The 25,913-nt window shown below is 43.6% G+C and overlaps 1 protein-coding gene across 1 annotated transcript in view; it reads right to left on the bottom strand.

Moving 5' to 3' along the window:
* Positions 1–16,756, bottom strand: part of LOC133486917 (anosmin-1) — a 62,633-nt gene extending 45,877 nt beyond the window's left edge. The window contains exons 1-2 of the mRNA XM_061792766.1: positions 16,416–16,756; positions 5,528–5,575 (exon numbers count right to left, since the gene is read on the bottom strand). Of these exons, the coding sequence (XP_061648750.1) occupies positions 5,528–5,575; positions 16,416–16,628 (261 nt within the window). The 5' untranslated portion in view covers positions 16,629–16,756. The remainder of the gene's footprint in view (positions 1–5,527; positions 5,576–16,415) is intronic.
* Between the last annotated feature and the right edge of the window lie 9,157 nt (positions 16,757–25,913).

The raw sequence follows: 25,913 nt of genomic DNA, 5'->3' as shown, positions 1-25,913 counted from the left end.
TTTGATGACTTCCCATTCACATTGATGATCTAAATCCAGTCTGAAGAGAGCAGATTTCTGCCATAACGTATATCCCAATTGTGCCACTTGAGCGCAAGAAAATCCGAATTGTTTCACTTGAACCATGCCGTATAAATCCAGCCTTAAAGGAGAACAAACTCCACCATCAGCATTTACCCGCTGATCATAAAAACAAGGGAAAATGTTGTCTGATTGGCCGCCGCTTCGTCAGGCGGCTCCCCGGTCCAGACGGCCCTCGGAGGTGTCGACACGGCGAGGCGAGAGAGCCAAAAGGTGCTTTAAAGTCCGTTTAAGCGGCCACTTTATCACACCTTCGCAGCGTGTCGCGGGATATACGACCGGCCCGCCAGAGACGAGCCGACCACACAAACGTCTCGCTTTCCGAGCTGCGAGGGGTGCTTCCTTCTTAGAGGCTACGACGTCCCTCGGTCAAGAATAATTGAAGACTCTGCTCCTCACAAGACACTCAATGGGGAAGTTCAAGCTATTTATTTTGCCGTGAGAACACATGGGGGTTGGGACTATGGTGGGCTTTGAGAGACACGTCCTGAATGAGACACAGTAGCATTCCAAAGACTGTTGTTCAATTTTAAGCGCTCCCAAAGATGTTCTCACGGGAGTTGAGCAGGAAATTGGAAGGGGGGAAAAAGTTACACACTGCTGAGCTCAAAATGCTTTAATGATGAACCCCAAAAAGTGGTGAGACCACGCTTCACAAACATGGTGGACAAGGTACACAAAAAAAAGTCTAGATTTTCCCACAAAAGAAAAGTGAGCTCTTATCATTATTTTAGATCACTTCGGGTAGTCCTAATATAGAAAATGAATAATAATAATGGAAAAATGTCAATTTTCTACAAATTTTGTACTAAATCCTCCGAAATCTAACATAGCATGCTGTTGGATGCATGTGAAGGCTTCTTATTTGTAAATGGGGATGGGAATCTTTGGTAAAAAAAGTGGAACTTTGACATATCCCTGAAAACTGAGAGCAGACAATGTTCTCTTCTTAAGCTTTCCCCCCTCTGCGGACTCTTTGTAAATAAAATGCAAGTACGGTAAAGTCATCATCCCACAACTCAAGGTTAAAAACCAAAGGATCTTTTAATTCTCTTCATGGCGACACAGTATAACTCACAGAGAGGCCAGTCTCGCCGGAGAACCAGCATGCCACCTTTTTGTTATGAAAATGTCAAATATATTCTTTATATAAGACAAATACAGCTTTGACGACCCCGACTTCCTCAGGAAAAGAAGTGGAAGCTGAATCGGACGTGTGCTTTTAAAAATACACATTACTTTGGCGGAGGATTCGGCAACCTTGGGCCAAGCGCTTTAAATTAAAAACAGGTAAAAACTGTGTCCTTTTGGTGGTTTATTTAAACAGCTCAATATCGGGCGCAAGACGACATTCAAAACCAGAACCTTTGGACCGTGAGGAAACTGTGGAACCGCTACTCCGCGCTGCCCTGCAAGTCTGTTCATCCAGCAAAATGTGCAAACGTATTTGAATTGAAAAACGGAGCTTATCGTCGTGTCATATAGTTGCATATGATTCAAATGTGTAAGTTAAAAAGCATGTCATGTATTGTGTGTTACTGAGCAAAAGAGGGTTGGGGACCACTTGCATATACGCTGCCCTAAACCTGTTGCCAACGTCAACCGGAACGAGCTGCAGCTCTTTGTGACCCTGCATACGATGCTATTAGAGAGGGCGAGATGGACGTGGAGTCTAACATTCAACTTGGTGCCCCGGAGACCTCCAAGTTTTTGGTTGTCTGGAAACAGTTGGAGGAGACAATAGCTGCCAGAAAGAACTTTGGCCTCCTCGCTCAATAGACTTGGTGGTGCGCTGTGACGACACGATAAAAGAGCCCGAACGCCACCTCGCCCCGCTTTGCACAGAAGGAAAATTAGCATGATAAAAGGGAAACCTTCGGCTCGCTCGGACACCGCATGCGAGGTTGAAACGTGATGACTTTGTGGAGCCGCGTGGAAACGAGAGGCTCGGAGTTGCTAAAAGACAGACAGATGGAGCGGGGAGGTCACCGTGTCTTTGTCTACATTTGCTTCCCCTCTGTGGTGGCTGTTGGCCGGACAGGCCTTGTGCCCCCCACCCCCCACCCCTCCCCCAACCCCCCTCCGAGGGGAGCCACCGGCCTTTGTCCACTCTGTTTGACAGGGCGCTCTTCATGAAGTGGAGAGGCTAATCAGCGACTACGGCGCTATTCACGGGGAGCCACTGTACCGCATTTGTCACGATTGTTAGCGCACAGGCCCTCATGCGCACTGGAGTTCCCTCAAGTGTGCTCCTGTTTGCTAACAAATATTGACTCCTGGCCTTGAATGAAGTCCTGGCTTGTATCCTGATGGGCCCAGGATGCAATTAAACCCATTAAACCAGCATTTGTAGAGCACTTGCTTGTTTGAGACGCAGTCACAGGCTATATACAAAGCCGTGAAAAGTATTGGGATCGTCGCTTCGTTTTGTGCAACGTTCGCCGCGCTTTGGATTTAGCAGCTTCCAATAAAAAAAAAAAAAGCCCTTTCAAAAACAAAACTGCCGAATGACGAGGGAATGCAGAGTGCCAACAGTCGATATTGGCCATGGGAGTGGAAAGCAGAGAATCGAGCGTCTTGACTGCGCCGAGGAGGTTGGCCGTTAAGTGTAAACTTTAAGGGCACTCGAGGGGTCACAGCAGGATTTAGGCAATAAAAGACCATTATTTGTTGAAGAGGCTGTCAGGCAACATGCTTTTCTTCGCTAAATTACCATTTTAGCCACCGATGAGGACAGTTTACGGGCGTGACACGCCACACTAGGTAATGCGCACGATGTGTACGCGGCATACAGTACGTACACGACGAAAGCACAATAGCACCACTCGAGCAAAGTCTCATTTGTAATTCACAGTGGTGGGACGTAAAGTTTTTGTAGCTTTTTCAGCTGTTTACTTTTCAGACAACGTTTTACTTGTACTCCCTATATATTTGGAAACAGACATGTACTTTTTGTACTGTTTACTCTCAAAATGTTAGTTTTTTTTGGGTTTTTTTCAATGTCCGCGGATGTCGGCACAACGTAAAAGGAGATGTAAACACAGAGGCTAAGTCAACCATGGTTGAGGTTTTGATTGATTGAGGTCTTGGGGTCTTATAAGGTGGGAATAAACGGGGACAGCAGAGACAGGGAGGACCGTCAACCAGGGAGGATTAACGACGACAACAACAGATTCGGAGAAGCAAGATATTCCCCATCCATGGCCTTATTTGTTTGATGATGTCGGCACCAAGAACGATTTTTTAAATTACTCATTTCACAACCATAGCAAAGCTATGGGGACATGTTGTTTTGATTAATTAAGGTCTACGCTAGTGAGCTTTTAAAATAGTGATGTCCTGATCCAATTTCTTTACACGCCGAGTCTCACTCGATTTTGAGTATCTGCTGATACCGAGTCCTGAGCCGATACCTCAGCGATGCACTAAGAAGAAAAAAAGAGAGATATTGTCTCCAAAGTCTTCATCTTTATTTATTTGAACAAAGGTATCTCAATAGGATCCCTTTTTTTTATGGCTACATATAACCTAGTGCGGCAGTGGTTCAAACTAAGTCAACAAAATCTTATAGCATATCAGCAGTCCGGCACAAAGTAATGATGCAAACAAATTCCATTTACTGTCATTTACTGTCCCGCCTTAAATAATAAATTAAAAAAATACAATATCAGAAATTCTAGGTAGTGCACCCGCAAAATAAAGCTCTTAAGTGGACAAAGAATCCATTTCTTACAGTACAACTTATCAGAGGAAAACAAAAACGAGAGCGCTTAACTCCACTTCAAACAATGAACATCGACGTAACAATCAGCCCCGATTTCCAGTCACGTGATCGCATTGGGACAACTCCATCTTCAACAAAACCACGCAACATGTAACATCTTGTTACATTTTTTTTTTTTTTTTTTTTTTTTAAATGTAATCAGCACTTCTACTTTTTTTTTGTTTGTTTGTTTCTTCTTCAGCACGGCGTGTGAGTACTTTTTCCTCCTCAGGTGATTCCAACGTTGATTTTGGGAAGAAAGTTGCTCCGAGACACGGACTGCGAACAACACGGTCACCTGCTGTGAGGCCATGTTTAAGTACGTAAGCATGCCGGCCACTGCGCCTTTCCCTGCATTTTCACTTCATTAGCATCATTTATTGAGTTTCTCGGCATGCACGCTCTGGAGAGACGCCACTGAGGGTTAGAGGGAAATTTGTTTAAGGAAAATGAAATCATTCAGTATACTCAACGACTTTGGGTCTACCGCATACCGCGTGTAATGTGACGATGCAAAATGCTTATTTGTACAAGAATTTATTATGATTTTTTACCCCCCCCCCCCCCAAAAAAAAAAAATAGACTGTAGTTAATTTTGAGAAATGTTTTATTTATGAATGAAAATAATATGGCTTAAAATGTGTAGCACTCTTGGGGAGTGTGTTTGGGAAACTATTCAAGCATACAACAGTGGAATCTAGGGACGCACCAATACGCTTACTGTTGCCAATACTGTACATCTGTTTTCGTACCCCGTAACTCAACCAACTGGACTCGACTTTCTTCTTCGTCCCTTATCCATGTACTCCTTTAACATACTGCCCCTTGTGTTCGGACTGAGAGACAGCAAAACTGAAACGCCTTGTGTTGCAGGCTATGTTTCAGTGATATTTGTGGCAAGCCCTCCCGCCACCCTAATGAGGACGAGCAGTATAGAAAACGGATGGTTGACTACTACATTCGCGTAATAACATGTTGAAGGGTGTTCTGTTTCATTGTGTTCTCACCGCGTATATTTTATACACCCCGCTCAGCGGACATGTATTTGTATTGATGCGCATTTATGGTGTAGCAAAACCGAAGAGAAGGACAAAACTCTCCTCAGCTAATGTGTTTATTTTCCACTCAGGCCAAACAGCATTGAATTCTGCTTTCACGCTGTGCGAGGAGATGAGCGGCTCTGACAGCTCAAGTGGGCATTGTTCACGTTTCATAAATTGGACCACGCTGTGCTGGCGTGGCGTTCTTAGTATTCTCGCTCAAAACATCTCCGAGGGCCCTGTCAACAGATCCAAACGGGCCTGTCAGCGCCATCTTTTCAGGCGAGCTGTCAGCAGCGGCTTTATATCAGACTTCTTTGGGACGAGGGCAAGAAACACAAACAAGCCCTGCGGGTGGGGGGAATGTGGCGGCCTGGGAAGCACAATGCATTCTTATCCACATTCCGAAGAACAAGAACCCGAAAAAAAACCCATGTTAACTCTCTTTTGAATCATTTCAAGTCTGAATTATGATCTTGATTTGTATTAGATTTTTTTTTTTCATTAACATGTCTGGGAGCAATTCCTGCAGGCATGACTAAACTAGTCCTGTCGTGACTCCTGCACTTTAGGTTGTATTATCCCCCCCAAGATAATGAGGCACGCACGCGTCGCGTTCATGACAGGAGTGTAACCACATTACCTTGGAGCACTGCTTGTGATTCTGGCACCACACCAAGGATCCGTTGTTCTGTGGAGAAAAGTAGTACCTGTCATCACACTGCATGGAGTTATTAAAAGATTAAAATGCAGTCACAATATTAACACATTCTTCAAGGTGCGGTTGCCCTAATAGAGGGTCAGGGACGAAACGGATTCTAGTTTTCTAAATTTCAAATATTGATCATCAGGCAGGCAAACTGTAGAATATTTAGAGATTGGTAGATGGATAGATGGGTAATTACTGTATTTACAAACCAAAACATTTGCTCTATGAAGTGAAAAATGCTTTCCTGTGAACAAATATTTAGTAGACCTATTTTTTGAAAACTGCTATTACTTCTGTTCAACTTCTAGCCTACCCTGTGAACCGGCCCACAACCGAACTATATTTCTTCTGCAATAGTGCTAGCGCCACAAGTGACCCGACTTATGAGTTTTTCGAGATACGAGCCGTCGCTTCGCCGATTTTTGTTGTTGTTGTTTTTAGGCCACTGAATGGTGGCAGGGAACTTCACAACATGTAGCAGATACTGAAAAAGTCTTTGAAAAAGAGGCCAAGTGCTTGCTTCAATCTGTTTATTGCCATTCCCAATTGAAGTTTAAACACAAACAATTACATGTTGTGTCTTTAATCAAACCACATGACTTACGTCCGCTAGCTTGATGCTAATACAAAGTGTAAAACACCAAAGATGGGCTAATGAAACTAGCATCAATGTTGCGGCTGCGACAGTATAACCCTTTAAGCAACTGATATTTGAACACAAACATGCAGCAACACATGTAGACAGACAGTAAAAGAATACTCACAGGCGTGAGCTTTTTATCCTCTGTGAAAAATGTCTAATATTACCGCAGTTTACTAAGTCACTTAGTTGTGTACAATACTGTCGAATGCTATTTTTATTATTTAAAAAAAAAAAACAAAGAAAAAAAAAATTTACTAGACCGGATTAATAGCATTTCCATTTGTTTCAATGCGCAAAAATTAGATTTTTAAATAACGAGAGTTATAACAGAAGAAATTAAACTCAGGGCACCACTTGCATATGACTGTTTTTAAAGATATAAAGTCATTTTTTTCTGTATTTATATATTCTCATAAGACTATGACGTTTTCCCCTACTAAAAATAATTTGTAAAAAGACTTATGACATCTAAATAAGGCTGTACCCTGCTTTTAAGCCATAGCCTTTTGTGATCTACTCCAATGCGGCACGCACGCACACAAAAGAGGCGCTTTAAGTGTGTGTAACTCAAGCAGGAAAGTGGGGTCAGCACTCCAGGCCCCCGCAGGGCGAGCCTCTGGTCAGTTTCAGCCGAACGCGGCGACCTCAGCTCTTCTGACGAGCCGTTTGATCTCTCGACAGACGTCCCCGGGGTCACCGAGGCGGGAACTGATGTCAGCGCGCCTGCGAGGGCTGCAGATACCGACCGTTTCCCTCTAATTGCGCTGAAAGTGCCACCTTGCGCTCGCGACGGCGGGGGCCCGACATTTGCTCCCAGTGTTTCGGTGTGCGTAGGAAATACGCGGAGCCGGCGAGTGAGGGAGCGGCGGGCCATTTCCCGACTTCTATCATTGTGAGGAATGATGCTGTCGCGCCCGGCCATCTTAATTGCGTTTGCGTGATGAGTGCAAAAGAGGTTTCGGATGAAGCGGTCAGCTGATGTCGCACATGAAAGAGAAGAAAATAATGAGGGGGGTGGGGGGTAAACATGTTTTCGGCCTCTCAGGATGGTAAACAGGAGCCGTAAGAGGATTTGTGGACGCATACGTTGAATCGATATTAGTGCAAAGCAGATTGAGAGCAGCGAGGGTTTTAGGTCACGCTTGTGGGCACTTGAATGCATGTTCGCGCCGACTCCCCTTCTTATCTCACAGTTGGTCCACACGAACTCGCACGTTTCATCTGAGAAAAAAAACACGCGAAGACAGGAGGGGTAAATACCAGGATTTTCATGCGCAGTAGCGACCACAAGCTATTTTTGTTTGTTTGTTTTGTTTTTGGGTTTCTAAAATTACATTTGCAAGCCACAAAACCAAAACAGTGCCGTTTCACAATACCAATAACAAGCATATCGTTGAATTTATAGCTCTCGCAAACCGAGCATGATTATCTCCCCACAGATCATTTTGATGAGTCAAAACCATTGTTGCCTTAAACGACAAGGAAGAAGAGTCATAGTCTACCAACTGCAAAAATGAGGTGAGTTGTGCCAAACGTGAATTAACTTCATACAATGAATTGCATTCATCCATCCGTTTTCCATGCCGCTTATCTTCATTTGGGTCACGGGTGAGCTGGGAGCCTATCCCGGCTGACTTTGGGTGAGAGGCGGGGTCCACCTTGGACATACAGACAAACAAGCATGTACACTCACATTCACAACTCCAGTATGGACAATTTAGAGTTGACGTGCATGCTTTTGTAACGCGGGAGCAAGCCGGAGTACGCGGGGAGAACTTACAAACTCCACTCGACTTGACCCTAAGTCAGCTGGGATGGGTATTTTGTACCTTTTCGGACAGGGCGGAACAACACAACATTGTGGAGCTGCTGTATTGGTTAGCGACAGACTTTGAATGGGCTCAGAATTCCAACTCTTTCATTGAGTTGATAGCGTCTATGAACGGGGGTGTTTACATTGGTCGTGACGTACGACATTCTGACGTTCCGAATGAACTAGCTGGCTTCGTCACTGCCGTAAGAACAGAACTCAGTCGTACAACGAGGACCCCCGATACTATTTACAACCTTTTTTTTTTCCCGAGGGTAAAAGGAGGCATCTATTTGGGCAGAGGCGCTTATTCGTTTCAAGTGGAAAACACCCGAGGATTTAATAGAGCGAAAATAGGTGTTCTGTTAATGAAACTTGCTTTTGTGCCTCGAGGTAACAGCTGTAAATCAGCGTGTTGACACCTCATGAAACAATTTTCAGTCATATTCGGTTTTGCTCTCATGCAATGGTTTGATGGCATCCACACGTGCAGGCAAGTTTTGTGATAATTCGCTTGCCATGTAACACAAGGTCATTTGATCTACTGTTCAAATAAATTTCAGTCACTTCGAACTCAACAGCCTTATCTACGTCTTTGCGGTGCAGGAATAGGCCATAAAAAAAAAAAGAAAATTACGAATTGAAGTCATAAAGGACTTTCATTCCAGTTAATAGCCGGGAACGGAAGTTCACTTGCGGCCGCTCCGAGGCTGTGAGATTCGCCCAGACTTGAAGGGGTCGATCGGCACAAAGTCTGCTTAAGTTCAATGTCAAGTTCAAAGCCGTTTCCCACAATGTAATCCAGAGGGGGGGTGGAATCTCATGAGATCCTTTGGCGGGAATTTATCATTAAAGGGTTTTAATTTGACATCCAGTGCCAGTAAGTGCTGAGCTTTTAGAGTCAAGGGTACTGGTCAAATGGCTTGAAAGGAATTTGTGATTGTACAACCATGTCTCCAGAGGATCTCTTCCACACACAAAAACTGCAGATAAGGATGAAAAATGTATGAGCGAAAGCAGCGAGGAGATGAAGAATCTTCCTTTCATGGGGTAAAAATGAGCGCCAGCTTGGCCGGGGCATGCATCAGCTGCTTCCCATCCCTGTTGTGCGTAATAGAACATTCTGTTTGGCCAAGCGTTGATTAAAAAATGAATTATTCCGAGCCAGTGCATCATTTTGTGTAGCACGGGATGATTAAATCGCTGCGGTGCGCACTAACTTATGAGGAATGAGCAATACAACCGGGCTCAATCCAGTGTTGGTGGCAACCTGTAAATAAAACCTTGACAGGCAAACGCTTGCCGGGTAATTTATTAAGAGTGTCATTACGCTACACCACATCCAAAATCATCAATCCTGAATTTGTTTTTATTTGGTTTTTTTGTATTTGTTTTTTCCTGCCGGCTTCCCGAGTTCATCGATAAAACGTTTGACAGGTCCGCATCTACGGATGCACACAGGATCTAATTTGGTTCTGTGACAGCAGCCCTGAAGCAGAGAAGCTCGGCAGGATGTTGCCCCAGCTGTCCGGGGCCCGACCCCACCGTGTCAGGGACCGACGGGGAATAATTATAGGTCAGGACTTCATCGCCCTGACTCACCATGACATTCCTCCACAGTATGAACATTACACAGCCGTGACGACTGTCAAGGACCCCGACCAATGAATGTTTTCCAGATATCCTCCGGTGTGATTTGGGGGGGTCAAGGAGAAGAAGCTCGGTACTTTGTTTCTGGCACTGGTGGTCTCGTGTAAACAGGACATTTATCACAGAGGTACGCAGCAGCGCTTGTCAGCTGAGATGTCGGGGCAGGTGGCCATGGGCGTGTTGTATTGTCTCGACAACTGAGGAACACGGACAAAACCTCTTTTATCTCCAAGTTCCACCTTTTGCGAAACGGTTGGCTTTTTTCCCTCGCGGGCTTTCGCTTTGGATTGAATGACTCTCAGTTTACATCGGAAGGCCGTTATTTGGATAGGATTTATGTTTGTGGGTGTTAGCCTACAGATTATTTGCAGGAAGGAGAAGAAGTAAACGACTTCAAAGCAGCGGAGTCCAGTGTGTCCTTTGTCTTCTTCACAGGGGTCCTCAGGCAACACCAAAATAACACACTTAAGGGCACATATGCTGCACTTAAATAAAAGCCCTCAACGTTTAGAATTTGAGGAGCTTTGAAGTACTTTAAGGACGGTCTATCTATTACCTTATGGTATCGAATTATTCAACAGCTTGTGTCTTGTCTCAATCAATTTGTCCTTGGGTCTTACCAAAGCTGCATACTACATTTAATTGAAGTCAGTTCTCTAATTTTGAGTAACAGCCATGTTAAAATGTTGAAAAAAATGTCAAAATCCCTCGAGTAGCATCAAGAGTAATCAATTCATCCTTGGCTCTCACAAGCAAGCCCACGTTCCACAGTTCGGTGAAATACATTCTCAAATTCTGATGAAGTCCATGATAAAAAAAAGACCAAAAGATCGTAATCCACACCATGGATCAAAGGTTCTCGGTTCATACAAAGTGGCTACCATTTTACACCTTTCAAATGAAAAAAGATCCAGATCCAACTCCTTGGGTCTCACAGATGCACAGCAGTTGTCATCGAAAGCCTTGCACAACTTTTTTTTTTTTTAGTAACATCCATGTTTTATCATACTGATCTTCACTGCAGATCTAGAACACGATCAAAAGTTAATGGGTTCGTCCCTTAATCAAACGCAAAAAAACTTCATATTTTTTTCAGAAATATCCATGTTGAAGAATGTTACCCAGATTCGCACTGTTCCTCTAGAACTCAATCAGAACAAAATCAATTCATCCAAAGCTACATACCAAATTTAATTGAAATACATTCCCGTCTGAGTTAGAAACAAGTTTTAAACAAATAATTCAGATCTTTAATCAGTTTCCCCTTGAAATCGTACCAAGGAAGCTGCAGCCCAAATCTCATTGAAATACGTTCCCAACTTGGAGCAAAACCTGTGCTTTGAAAAATCCAAATTGTGCATCCACAACATTGTCCAAAGTTAGTTGATTTGTCCTTGAATGAAACCAAAGAAGCGACGGTACATCCCAAATAAGTTTCAGAAACGTTCGCGATAAAGAAAATGATCCACAGTGCGGATTCGGGACATGATCAAACGTTTTGCAATTTGTCCTTGGGTCTGACCAAACATCCATTGAAATCTGTTGACAATTTATTGAGTTGAAAAAAGTCCCAGATTCACACTGCAGAACACAGTCAAAAGTTAATCACTTCGTCCTGTTGTCCAACCAAAGTAGCTACAGACCAAACATCGCTGAAATCCTTTCACAACTTTTTGAGTAATGTCCATGTTGTAAAAAAAACAAAAAACACCTTTGTTAAGTACACCCTGATGTTACATTTTCATTTCTGGTCGTTTGCAGTATTAGGAGAAAACCTACTTCACCAATTTCCATTAAACCATGTCAAAGGGTGGGCCATTAAACATCGCATATTGTATGCTAGATCAGGGTTTCGTTTAAAAAATGTCAAGATTTCTGTCATCTCTCAATGAAGAACGCATGAATATTAATGATAGTATTAATCAATAAGCAGGTGTTTGATGTCTATGAATGCATAAAGTGCAACCCGACAAAGACATACGGAGAATCGACACTAACTTGCGTTAAAGTTGTCTCCGGTAAGAATGAATCGTCACTGTCCAGTCAGGCACTTCAGTGTGACTCAGATGTACAGGCGCAAGTGTCATGCATTTAAAGCACTTACTGTGGGGGGGGTGTGGGGGGGTTGGGGGCATGAGCTAAGCCACATAGACCGCCATTCATCGGCCGTCAGCCATGAAGACCTCCGCACGCGAGACTAGCCCTGGCGGTCTGATTTCCACTGCGGCCAATTTTATATCAAAAGCGCAAACAAGGGCTAATAGTTCTTTCCGATGTGTGTTTATTTCTCTCTCTTAAAGGCATAAAACATGAAATTTACTGTGTCAGATTTTTATGGCTTTAACAGGACCTTCACTGGACACACCTTGTTTTTTTGCTGTCCACATAAATAATCCACTACAAGACTGACGTTTTCAGAAAGCCCACTTAGCGCATGCCTCCCAGATTGCTCTCAAACATTTGGCTAATATTTACAGTATGCATGGGTGTTGCCTCTCTGTCGATTATATTGGGGGTGACAAACTCCCCAAATGTGGAGAAATGTGTCAATAAATCTGCTTCTCCAGACCGCTATGACATCACTAGCTCGTCTACGACGCTGGCAGGCGACGTACGAACTGTACTCGAGACGTCGTTCTGACATTTAAAACAAAGATTCAGTTTACCACAGTAGAAAAAAAAAAAAAAGAAAAGGCTCCTCACCGACATCTGCAAGTGCTAAATCCTCTGAGTGTCATTCCAGTGAAGATGATTCAGAGAATGAAAAACAGATCTTTAAATTACATGTGAGATATCTCATTCATCTGAAGCAGAACGAGTGACACTTTCTATAGATTAACAGTGACATTAAAGGAGACAGGTGCATTATTAATCATCAATAATCATAAAAGGTCTCTGCCATTCTTCGGTCGAAATACACAAAGGATAAAGAATTACAGGGAGCGCACTTCATATCCGCTTGTCACACTTCGGTTCAAATCACTCGGTTTTGAGGGAGGTGGTTCTGTGTCGTACCAATGCTGGCTTTTGTTACCATGACAACGATAGCAAGCACTTTTTTTGGGGGGGGGGGGGAAGTGATTGGCAACAAATCTAGTGACTTTTGTGGTGTTATTGTAGATTTCGAGCGACTGAGATTTTCGTCCAAACTGCAAAAGAATGGCACCGCTTGCTAATTTAGCCATATACACCCTGTTACATAACACTGAGGCAGACGTGCAGAACGGCTCGCTCGCTGACGTAAAAGATTTCCTTGGTTGTTTAATATCACACTTAATGAGTGGGAGGCCACTCGAGAGGCCCAACGATTTGTATACAAACAATAAAGTCCACTTTCCACAATATGGCTGTCCCCTTGAAGACAACGCAGACTTCTTCAGTTCCTCCCTTGTCACATATCGAGTGACCCTCAAATTAAGAGCTTAGTCATTAGAGTGGCGGTCTGCGCCGCCTGCGCGCCTGTTACCGTAACGAGATCCCGTGCCGTCGGGAACGCGGATCCACCCGCAGTTTGCGCCGTCTCTTTCGGCAACGGGGAGCTTAGCACGTTCAGCGCAAATCAGGCGCCGGCGTTTAGCGCGGACCGTGACCTCCCTGCAAGAATGACAGCGGTGGCCCTCCACAGAGCGACATTTGCTGGCATTTATTGGCCCAGGCCAAGGGGGTAGAGGGCAAGGGGGGGGCAAGTGCCATGTGTTTTTGCAGCTGAGCTGACCCTGAACAACACCCAGTACACATACACCATTCCCACATGAAAGCAGTGTGCACTAAACACTTGCATATTATCAACACTGGCGTTCTATTTTTAGAGGCGCTCGTGGCGCTTCGCAAATCCTAAATTGCTCTGAATTCCAATGCCTCCTTAGCATTTGCATTTGGACCCTAAAGTCGCACGAAAACGTGATCGTTTGAACGGTGTAGTACAAAAGTGTGAGTAAAAATACAGAATGTCCGCTTTAAGGTGGATCGTTTTAAGTTGGACAGTGGTTAACTACTTTTACACTCGACGGGCTCGCCTTCACAAAGTTGAGAGTTAACATGAACAGTGATTAACTTGTTTTACACTTGTTGCTTGAACGATACTTAAAACTTTGCCTCTACATGATGCCTTTTGTATCATGTTTTAAGAAGAAATGTAGCGCTATAGCACCGGTGTCAACCTCAAGGCCTGGGGCCCAAATCCGGCCCGCCATGTCATTTCATGTGGCCCGCGTAGGCGCATCATGTGCGTCTACTTCATGTTCTTCTGGACCAAAGTTTCTTTAAATAACATTGAGAAATGGCAAGCATTGAAAAATGAAGTTCGGCGTGACACGGGCGGACAGATGTGTTTGGCTTTTGGACCATTTTCAACCATACGAAAATCAAGCAGATGGACGAAAACTGGGACAAAATGTCGAACACAGAGTCATACGAAAACAAGGGCATACTAACAACGAGGTTCCACTGTATATGTGTATATATGATGTATATATGATGAAGCAATTATATGTTTATATGGGTCCACATTAATTATGGCCCTCTAAGGGAAACCATATCTGCAAGTCAGGTGGTTGTTTTAAAGACACCGTGTGTCATTCTCTTTGTTTTATATTTAGTTTGACCGCAAACTTCAACTGGGAGTGGCAATAAACAGCTTCTCGTCTTTTTGGAGGAATTGTTAACTATCTGCCAAACTGCTGCTTGTTTGAATTGAATCTAGCGCTCGTTTCTCAAATTTCTGCTCGCAAGTCGACCCAAACATTGTCCGAACGGTGGCTCGTACCTCAAAAAAACGAATTGAATTGTGTTCCTCTGTAAAATATTTGCAGTGCACCAGGGGGAAGATACTACATCAGCCATTGGAGCGTTGAGCCAGCTGGTGGCTGATTTAATGTCGTAACTTCGCAAACCCTAGGCAGCCATTAAAAAAAACACACAAAAAAAAAACTTGGACAATCCCACGAACAAATTCTTGACATTTCTCACCAAGTTGCGCTTTAATAAGAAACACAGTGTCCTCTGGATGTGCACCGCCGCTTGTTTTTCCCCTCTCTCCTCATTACTCAAGTGACTCCTTCACTCAACGTGTATATTATCTCGCATTTAGAACCGCCGCCACTTGTCCAATTAGCGCTTTCAAAGTGACGCCGAGGGGAAAAAAAAAAAAAAAAAAAAGCATTGACCTCTTGATTAATCGAGCCTCGTTACAAATGTGCCCAGGTCCGGCGACGCTTTCCCGACAGTGGCGGGCTTCGTCGGGGCCCTCGCAAATGCAAATGCGGCGAGAATAAAGAAGAGGTGAGCCCGGCGAACAGACAGCTGAAGGATCAGCGGCCGCTTCTTTTCTCCACCGTCCCAGGAGAGAACAGTGAGTCCGCCGGAGTGTGAAAAACAACTGGTGACACCACACACTGACTCATGCGCAGAATGTAGCTACTTTACACTGGCGTCGCACACGAGATCATGGCAAAGCGCTTTTTCATTCACATTCGACGTGAATTCATGTCTTTTTGTGTTCGTTGCCACTCACTCACTGTACGTGCAATATATGTCGATATTAAGGCAGCGTATGATATATTTTCCCCAAGTTCGGGTTATTCTCATTTGGAAATTGGGTCGAGAGTGTTGATAAGTTTTGGAAAATTGGAGATAAATTGGAGAAACTAGAGAAAACCTGATTGAGTAACAATTCCTCCCACGTTGGCATCGAGTCGCAGGCCACTGAAAAGCGTGTATCGCCACATTTTGTTGCCAAAACTCACAGAAAAGTGCATACAATGTGTCGCCATTATGGCAATGCGTGGCATATTGCAGAGTTAGTCTTGAAAATCGGAACGACGTGAAATTTCAGAAACCCAGCGAAAAGCATGTATCTGAACATTTGCCGAGAATGATCTTCGTGTCCAAAGTTTGACGCGATACAAATCGATATTATGGCAAAGCATGATGAATTTTGCTCAAGTTTGGGTTTCCTCATTGGTAAATTGGACAGAAATAGTTAAGGAACCCTGATTTATAAGTCAAAATACTTGCCACCTTAACACCGTCCAATGAAAAGCATGTATCTCCAAATTTTGCGCGTACAATACTAGCTTTTAGTCCAAATAGCAAACAAAAGTGCATGCAATCAGTTGACATAATGACAATGCCTGATATATTTTCTGAAGTTTGGGTTTTCTCATTCGTAAATTGGATCTTGAGCGGGACGAGTTTGAGAAAATTCCAGAAAAACTGGCGCTGTGATTGGCTGGCGACCAGTTGCGGGTGTACCCCGCCTCTGGCTCAAAGTCAGCTGGGATAGACCAGCTCATCTCACCACAGCCGCCCTGATGATGACAAGCAATTGAAAAAATGCATGGATGCATAGAGAAATTGAAGCATTTAAAAACCCTTGTGTCTAAATATGGACATAATGTTGCTGTCCAATGAAGAGCATCATCCAAATTACAAGGTGTTGTTTTTATATATATATATATATATATATATATATATATATATCAAAGAAAAGTGATTTGAATTGTGTCCATTTATTTATTATAGAAGCTGTTCTTGTAGTTGCACTCTATACTATTGAAAGATAATAATCGGTAGATATGTTCCATACACAACAGCTTAAAACAAAAGGAGTAGGAATGTATGCAATTGAAGGGTTCCATTTAAAAAGGCGCCTGTCATTAAGAGCAGTGACAACTTTGCTCCACTTTAATTGAGCTTGTTGCCAAAAATGAGACGAGTACCTGCGAGTGCTTGAAGAAGGCGGAGATGCGCGTGATGTGCAGGCTGAGGCATCGCGAGGCGCACCGGGCTCGGTACACGCTGGACGCCGCCGCCGCCGCCGTGAACGAGTCGTCCTGCCTCCTCGCGCCCTGCACGCCGCCGATCCGCGTGCTCGCCAGCACCGTAATCCACACGCACAGGGCCGCGCACGCTCGCAGCCTCCCGGGGAACATGCCGGTGCCGGTGCCGGTGCCGGTGCCGGTGCTGGTTCTCGCTGCTACACAAGAGGCGCTCCGCTGTGCTCCCGCTCGCCGTGGTGGCTTTTAATCCCTCCGCGGTTCGCGCAGTACTGACGCGCAAGGCTGAGAGCCGGGAAACTAAAAAAGAGAAACTTCAATTTACACGCCGGGGGGAGGGGAGGGGGCGTGGTCTCGGCCAGGCGTTGCTCGCGATTGGTGGGCTGCAGGATGATTGAGGGAGCGCGAGGAGCGTCGGGCAGGTGGACTTGGCCAAACAGTCCAATGAGTTCACGCGCGCATGTCAAACTCAAGGCCCGGGAGCCGGATCCGGCCCGCCGTATCACTTCATGTGGCCAGCGTATGCAAATCATCTGCATCTCCTTTATCTTCTACTGGGCCTACATTTCAAAATGTATTTATTTAGTCCCCAAACAATTTCTTTTATCAGAATATTAAGTCATATTACAAACAAAAATAAGTTGCTATATTACAATGGAAAAATTCATAATAAAACAGATAAATGCACGGATAAAGTTGTAATATGGGGGGAGGGGGTAGTATTATGAGTTATATCAGCATAACGTCAAAGTAATATGATTATAAAGCTGTAGAATAAAGTTGGACAAAGACAAAAATGTGTATGTTTGGAGAAAGAAAATCTTAATTTTACGATAAACTAACCTTGTGAGCACTGATGTGACAGCAAGAATATACGTCAGTTCTCTAAAGCGAAACAGCGACCGCTGCTCTCGGACAGTGATGCGTTCATGTTTTTTGGTTTTTCTTTCCTGTGGGACTTTTGACATTCACTCGTTAAAATGACAACTTTATTCCCATCGTATTACAACTCCCCCCCCCCCAGTAGCAGTAAGTTTTCCACTTTCCGCGGCGATGTCTTCCTAAGTCCACAACGGACAACAGGTGAGGCCTACTGCCATCTACTGATGACACAACACGCCAAAAGAAGAGCTCACAGTCTTCCCGTATGGCCTCAGCTTTCCCAGCATCCCAGGGAAGCCCTCTCTTCCTCCTCCTCCTGTCTCTTTATGTGTTTTCCAATGGCGCATGGAAAACTATTAAAAACCATCCCTCCCCTCGCGATTAAAATTCCTCAAGATGGACTCCCGACTCCTGGCAGCGTTTCATCGCCTACGGTACGGAGAGAGCGCGTCGGAAAAGATCGGGGGGGAAAAAATGCCGTCTAATTTATTAGAGCCCAATGGAGGGAGTGTTTATTTAGGACGTTTACGAGACACGTTTGTCAGTTTGTCAGTCGACGGAGAAGTTTCCCCAGCAAGCTCCCTTATTCCAGTGCCGGCGTAATGAGCTTTTATAGGTGGTGCGCACCCCGTCATTAGATTCCGCGCCTCGGCGTGTTGGGGCTGGATAAACAGTTCGACCCGTGGCTCGGAAAAACCAAGTGGGAAGACGCCACGCAACGCGGATGTGAAGCGGTTTTCTGAAATAACCTGTGCAACGAAATATTTGTTGAGTGATTCACAGGAAAGCAAAATCCATCCGTTTCTTACAACCTCATTAGGGTCAAAGGGCAGCTGGAACCTATCCGTGGATGCTTACAACCTGGACTGGTTGCCAGCAAACCGCAAGGCATATATACCGTAGATAACCAATCGTTCTTTCCCACCTATGGACAATTTAGAGTTATGAACATACGCTAGCATCGGGAGAACGAGCAAACCGAGTTTGGAACCCTCAGCGATCCACAGGAAAGCGAAATCTTCAAACTTTTTCCAGCTTTGACATTGAATGTAGAATTCTGCTGAGGAATAGCATTTTTCTTCAGGTTTTCATTTGAAATCGAGCGTAGCGTTCCTAGTGGTTAACGCGTCGGCCTCACACTTCTGAGGTTTTGTGTTCGAATCTTATCTCGGGCCTTCCTATGTGGAGTTTACAGGTTTTCTCAGGGTGGTTCGACTTTCTCCCACATTCATAAAAAAAAGTAATATTATGTTTTGGCTGCACACTCTAAATCTGCGGTCTCCAACTTGCGGCCCGGGGCCAATTGAGGCCCACGGGACCATAATTTGCGGCCCCCTACTTGACAGTTTAATGTTTTTTTGCCGTATTTTTCTTTCTTTCTTTTTTTTTTTTTTTTGTCAGTTACAGGCTACCATCATGACAGCTTTCGACAGTGTTTGTCAACAAGTTAACCAAAGCGAATTAGCAGCATGAGTCACTTGGTTGAACCGTAACACCGAGTGGAAGGAAATTATATGCTGTCACCCAGTTGTATTCGTGTTTCTCAAACCTGCCGCGAAGAGAAAAGCACAACCAATTTCAGAAAAAAGGTGGGAGACAAGAATGTTTTTTTTTTGTTGAGTACAGGGCCACCCTGATGTGTCTTCTATGGTCAGAGAAAGTTGCGGTGCTCCAGAAGTACACCATCAGACGTCATTACTCAACTAGACATGCTGAGGAGTACATGCAAAATACCAGGGAGAGGAGAGGTTTACCTTGTTCATATAATGAAGAACTGTTAATATTGTGAACTGTTAAGATTGTATTAGTTGTACTGTACTTGAATACTTTTTTGTGGAATACTTGATGCGGCCCAGACTCACCCAGACGCCATGTCTAGCGGCCCTCCAATACGTTGACTTTGAGACCCCTGCTCTGAATTGTCCGTAGGTGTGACTGTTTTTTGTTTGTTTGTTTGTTTTTTATGTCTACATGTGTGACTGCCTTGTGCCCAATCTAGGGTGTAACCCACCGCTCAAGCACGATCAGCTGGGTTAGGCCCCAGCTCACATGCGACCCGAATGAGGACAAAATGAATGGGTGGATAGAATATGCAAAGCAAAAAATAAGGATTTCACTCACTTTTTTTTTAAAACAAATCCTGCTGTTGTTCTGAACATAATTGGATGTATCGCAGAAATGCCATCCTGGCACGGTTTCCCAGGTGCTCCCAGACAAACAGTGGAACTTTTGGAGAGCGAGCGATCCCTCACTAGTCTTAAAACGATTTAAACACGCATGTCTGTGTACCTTAAAAGCAGCATAATGGCTTAATTTGTTGCCTTATTACAGCCATGTGTGCTTGGGGGAATTTATAGCGCACGCTGAAAGCAACATGCTGTCTGTGTGCGGTCCATGTGGTTCAGACCCTCCACGGGCCGTGATGGTCCTGACCTTAGCAGGGATGAAGTTCCTTCATGTAACAAAGCGAGCAACAACAACAAAAACCACAAATACAATTAGATTGAAAACCTCTAATATCAAACAGTCCATTCTATGAAGCTTCCGTGAAAGTTCCCATAGGAACAGATGTAAAGTGAATGAATTCGTTTCGAGCGCAAACTGTCGCCAGCGTAAAGCCTTGATGAACTGCGCAGGCAATATTTTATGTAACATTTTCAACGTCCTTAAGTATGAGGAGAGTTTCAGCACCATATAACTAAAATACAGTAAAACTGCTCCCCCTTTGAAGACGCCTGACAGATCGATAGATGATGGGTAACGGGTAGATCGATATTATTTGCAATGACCCCATTTGGATCCATTTTTGGATATCGACTTAGAAAGTTCAAGAACGACGCCTCAATCAGTCATAGTCCAGCAAACCGAAGAGACGCTATTAGCGTCGATGACCTTCATACGATAATACTGCGGCTGTACGTGAGCATGTGCGACTTGACTACACCCGCGTATCTTATCTCCCATCATGCACTTGCAGCGGGAGAACAGGCCAACACTTGCACGCGAGTTCAAAGACTTCCGCGAGCGGTGATGGGCCAACGCGCTTCGCTTGATAGCATCAAGATTATTACGTCTAAAGAGGCTTTCGGCTTCAAATCTTGTGAGCGATAGTGATTGTGAGGAAGACGCTCGAGGCCGATCAGCCGTCGACACTGAATTCAAAAGATCCATTTGTGACGTTAATGCATCTGCAGAGGCGGAAGATTTCAACTTACGAGCGTGCACTCACGGCGCTTTCATCGCGGGCCAAGTCGGAAAAAGTCACATGCCCGTCATATTCATATGTGTTTGTATTTACCGGTTATTCCCCCTTCTGTCAACTCATAAAATAATTACAGTGCAACCTTTGGGCTTCTCAATTTGTAATTTGGCCAAACTTTTTGAGAAGACAATATCAACTCTTCGGTCACAAAAAAACATTTAATCTGTTTAGCGCATTTTCGGCCATGCCATTGCATAACCGCATACAGATGATCCTCTAAAATCTAACACCTTTTAGCTCATGTGACTTAAAATTTGATGTAACTTCATGAAAAAAAATACACTTCCAAATTCACATGCGTGTTTTTTATTTTTATTTTTTTTAAGTACTTTTTTGGCAGTTGCAGTTGAACCTCAAACAAGCCTGAAGTTGTACAATTTGAAGGGAAGAAACACCACTCATGTCGCACAAAACTTACAGTTTTTAAGTTTTTCAGTTGTTCACTTATACTGATACTTTGATACTTAAAACATTCCCTGTACAGTTAATTATTTCAGTTTCTATTATTTCCTATGGGAGAAATTGCAACGAGCAACAAATCAGAGGTAGACCCGTTTCCCGCAAAAGATTGGGTTCGACCTCAGAGATTTTACTGTACAAATGGTGCGAATGTGGAAGCTCTCCTTTGAGCAGATTTGTTATTTCTAAGATGGCTTCCGCTGAGAGAATCACCTCATTGAGAGAGACTTGCGAATCGAGCTCCATTCCAAACACATAACTGCTGATTTAGTCCATTTGCTCTCCCTCTTCAGGTCATTCATGTTTCTGACGCTGTGCTTTGTTATCCTTTCAGGTGAACTGTGACAGTCGGGATGTGTCCTGGAATTTTCCAAATATTGTGTCTCCTTTTCACGTCTTTAGATAGGCTCTCTGCCCGGACAGCTGCTCTTTTGTCCATTCACCATTTTTTTTTTTTTTTCTTCTGCAATTTCTGCAAAAATACAGTATTTGTCTTTCACGCAAGGTTGGAAAAATACACTTGCCATGGAAGAACTCCACTAGAGGCCTGTATGGATTTTCTTTCCTTCTTTTTCCATGTAGCATAACAATGCGCCGTTGTGAAACCGTGTGGTCATTAGCTGGTTTTCACATATAAAGAAAAACTTCCAGACTTTGGGGTTAAAGCTACTTTGTGCCTTCAGTTGACACAGTGACGGTCGATTAGCAGTTCACTATCCCGCAGTGATTATGGTATACATCATATATGATATGAAATACTATTGGCAGCCAGTAGGGCGAGTGGTTCACACTCACATTCACACCTATGGACAATTTCGAGTCTTCAGTGAACCTAACGTGCTTCTTTTTGGGATATGGGAGAACAACGCCTCGCCTGAGATTCAAACACCTCCAAATTGTGAGGCAGAACTATTCACCACTGGCACACCGTGCTGCCCACTGAGCATTCCATGCTGAGGCAGATCATGAAGAAAAATGTATTCTTCAATTACAGAAAATGATTTTTTTTTTTTTAAAGTACATTAGCCTTGAAGATGTTGGTTTCTGGCAGGATGCTTGTTCTTCCCGTACGGGTTTTCTGCTCACACATTCAAAACAATATGCGCGTAAGGTTCTTTGCAGTGTTGTAATTGTCCAATAGGTGTGACTGTGAGTGTGAATAGTTGTAGTTGACCAGTCCAGTCCCAAAAAAATTGAAATATTCCACACATGGTGATGGGGATGCTTAAAGAAAATAGGCACAGTACAGTACAGTATTGCACCACTAGATGGCACTGTGACCACAGGAACATAACTGACACCTCTTTCTCTCTCTCTCGCTCTCGCTCTCGCTCTCGCTCTCTCTCTCTCTCTCTCTCTCTCTCTATAAACACGTTTTCCAGGGGATGATCCAGCAGTAAAACTCAACAATAGAAATGTGTTTTTGTTTTTTTTAAGGAGACAATGCCTACAGAAATTAGAACCCATTTTAATATGGGTACACATCCGCTGCTTTTCATTTCCTGTTTTAACACTTTTTTACCCTTAATCCTTACAGCATTGCCATATTAAAAAAAATAATAATAATAATCCATCCATTTTCTATAGCACAATAGGGTCACATTCACAGCTATGGACAATTCAGAGCATGTGTGTCAAACTCAAGGCCCAAGGGCCATATGTGGCCCGCCAGATCATTTTATGTGGCCCACCAAAGCAAATAAAGTGTGTCTACCTCATGTTTCTTTCTTAAATGGATTAGTTCTTTAAAAACAAGATTGCCATCCATTTTTGCACAAGCATTTGTTTTCACCAAATCCCATTTTAAGATAAACTGGACAGTAGGCGTATAAAAAAAAATTTGCCTGCCACTTTTTTCCCCATTGCTTCTGATTTCAAATGAAATTTATTGTTAAAAATAAATCTGATCAGACACAGGGACAGTTGTGTGTATATATTATATTTTGAGGTTATTTACATTTATATAGTTTTTTTTGTCATAACAGTCCTTTGAGGGAAAACCTAACTACGATGTGGACCACAATGAAAATGATTGTAACTGACACCTGATTTAGAGTCTTCAATTAATCTAACGTGCATATTTTTGGAATGTGGGAGGAAGCCGGAGTATCCGTAGGTCACCACATTCTGGAGTGAGTCATAATGATTAATTATTATGAAACTCATTTTGTGCATGTCGGTGACATTTTTATATATATTTTTAAATATGCAGTATATACAGCTACGTCTTCTGTGTCTGTTACAGTCGAGTCAAGGAACCGAGAGCGGCGGCCACGCAGGTTGGGTTATTGGCGTAACCTTGAGGTCAGTGTAGGGCGATTGTGTTTGAGCGACGTGTCACAATGCTGCGCTTGTTGTCTGGCTAAGTGGAGGCCCATTACACAGCACTATGGCGCCCTGACAAAGCAAAGAGGCAGAGCTCATTCCCATCCCCCAACTATCACCCCCACCCCACCCATATATACAGTGTCACCACAGGAGGACTCACAGCTAGAGATCACACAGTGTTTATTTTTCTTTTAAAAAAAAAAATAGGAGAGGGTTGGGCGATTCATGTAACATAACCTAGTTTCTTTCAAATTGAACTTAGTGCCATTCACGGCGACACAAAGGAATGATTTGCTGTATCAAGATGTCATCGTCGGATTCAATTATTCAACGAATGCACGGTGAAAGCATGGCTGAGCTGGGAACATGTCGAGGTTATGACTCACACAATGGTCTCCGTGGAAACGCGTCTGTGATGATCGGTGTAACATGGGCCCTTGAGGAGATGAATGAGAGGTTCTGGCTGGGAATAAATCCCAAAAACAAATGTGTTGTGAATTAAAACCAGTTTTACAAATTCAAGAGAAGATCACACGGTATTTAAGCAGTTGTCATCGATGATCATTAGTGCGCTTAAAAGGTGATACAAGGAGACATTTAAGTCTGTGTTCTTACGTTAAGCTATGCCATTGGGCTCCTGTTCTCTATTTACCTTATGTGTGCTAAAGTGACAGTAATCCCCTCTGGAAGACATGAAAAGCTCAGTGCCCAGTTTCATCACTTACAGGACACTCACACACACATTTTCCCGAAATTATGTATTCGTGACTTGCTGGAAAAATGAACGCAGAATTATTCCATTCCGTGCAGGCCCAAATTGTTGTCATCATAACACCTTTAGTGTTACACTATATTGAAAAAAGAAAAGAAAAAAAAACACGCATCCACATCGAACAGTCACCCAACCGCCCTGTCTTCCGCTGTTCATATTGGGAAATGCTTGTACGCTATTTTTCACCGCCCCAGCTACGTACGAGCTACGGCTAGCTAGCAGACGTGGCCAAACACGTTGCAGAGCCACGGAGGTGAAAGTTCACTTCGCGTCCAGTATCAACGCAGCATACGTCACTAATCACTGCCTGCATGGCAGCAAATAAGTTACTCTTCTGACAAGTATCGTCATCATGAAGGGAGGACGTGGTGTAATTAAAAAAAAAAAAAAAAAAAAAAATATATAATATCTTTAATGCTACACTGCCACACAGGACCGGAAACCGGAAATGAATTCGTAGCCTACGTAACTACTATGTCACCCGAGAAAAGGGGCCTCTAAGTTTAAAAGCACATTAATACAATACATTTTTATAACATAAAATGAACTTTATTCGTCCTATAATGGGGAAATTTGCATAGTTTTAGCAGCAATAGTGGGTATGGGAAATAAGTTGTTTTTACAGTTTTAACAGTAATAGTTTTTGTTCTTAGTTCTTTGTACTCCGTGTGGGGCATTGGTCACCACTGAGGTTCCTGCACATTACTCAGTCCTTGGCCATAGACTCCATCTGGTTCCAGGAAATCTTGTTGAACGACCTCCTCCAAGTTGTCTTTGGTCTTCGTCTGCCTCTCTTTTCAGAGCCAGACGGGCTATGTTTGTTGTTGGGTTCTCGTGTGTTTGTGTGTGTCCTATCCAGCCGCACATTTGTCTCCACAGTTCTTAATGTGTTTTACAAAGTTCTGCATTGGTAATTTTGTCAAACCATCTGTGTTAATGAATTTCGGACGTTCTTTGGTGGATCTTTTAGTGGTGTGCCGTGTGTGCGTTGAAAATGCAGATTTTTGTTTTGAAAGATGCGGTCTGTGCATTTCAAATTGCTTTGAACTGTATATAGTTTCATTAAAACATTTAGTTTTGGTGTTAACGCTGAGCTAAACGTAAATAGACACTTAGGATGAAAATAGCAGCTGCCCTGTGGGGGGGCGGGGGGTGGGGGGGGGGGGGGGGGGGGGGATTCCGACAGCGATTTAAAAGGCACTGTAAGAAGAAAACATTGTAAAGTCATTGACTGCCATTGTAGTTCAGGGGGGTGCATGGAGGCCCTCGTATGGCCAGGTCATCAACCCTTGACCTCTGTCCTCGACCCCTGGAATCTCTGACATCTGTCAGCTTTTTCCCGCCTTCTTCCACACCACAGTCTTCCCCTCCCCCTCCGCTGTCAAAGGAATTTGATTACGGCGGGGTTAAGGGGTGGGGGGAAAATGTGACTTCCTAAAGTCGCTGAAAAAAAAAAAAAAGCAGGGGTGGGGTGACTTTTTCAACTCCTCGGAGAGCCATACTACATTTCGTTAGCCTAATAGCAAAATTGCTGTAGTTTTTTTTTTTTTTTTTTTACTTATTATCAATTAAAAAATACCAATGTACAAGTATTTGCTAATAATATTTTGCTTTCTGAATATGTTTAAATGTTGGGTGAGGTTAACTTATTATGGTGGGTAGGTGGGGTTGGCTGGACGATGTGTGGTCCATGTGCCACACACACTCACACACACACGCATACACACAGTGGAGTATA

The sequence above is a fragment of the Phyllopteryx taeniolatus genome, chromosome 12, assembly GCF_024500385.1.
Source record: "Phyllopteryx taeniolatus isolate TA_2022b chromosome 12, UOR_Ptae_1.2, whole genome shotgun sequence".
NCBI classification, from domain to species: domain Eukaryota; kingdom Metazoa; phylum Chordata; class Actinopteri; order Syngnathiformes; family Syngnathidae; genus Phyllopteryx; species Phyllopteryx taeniolatus.
Note: the sequence above shows the minus strand (reverse complement) of the source record. Positions and strands in the feature narration are given on the sequence as shown.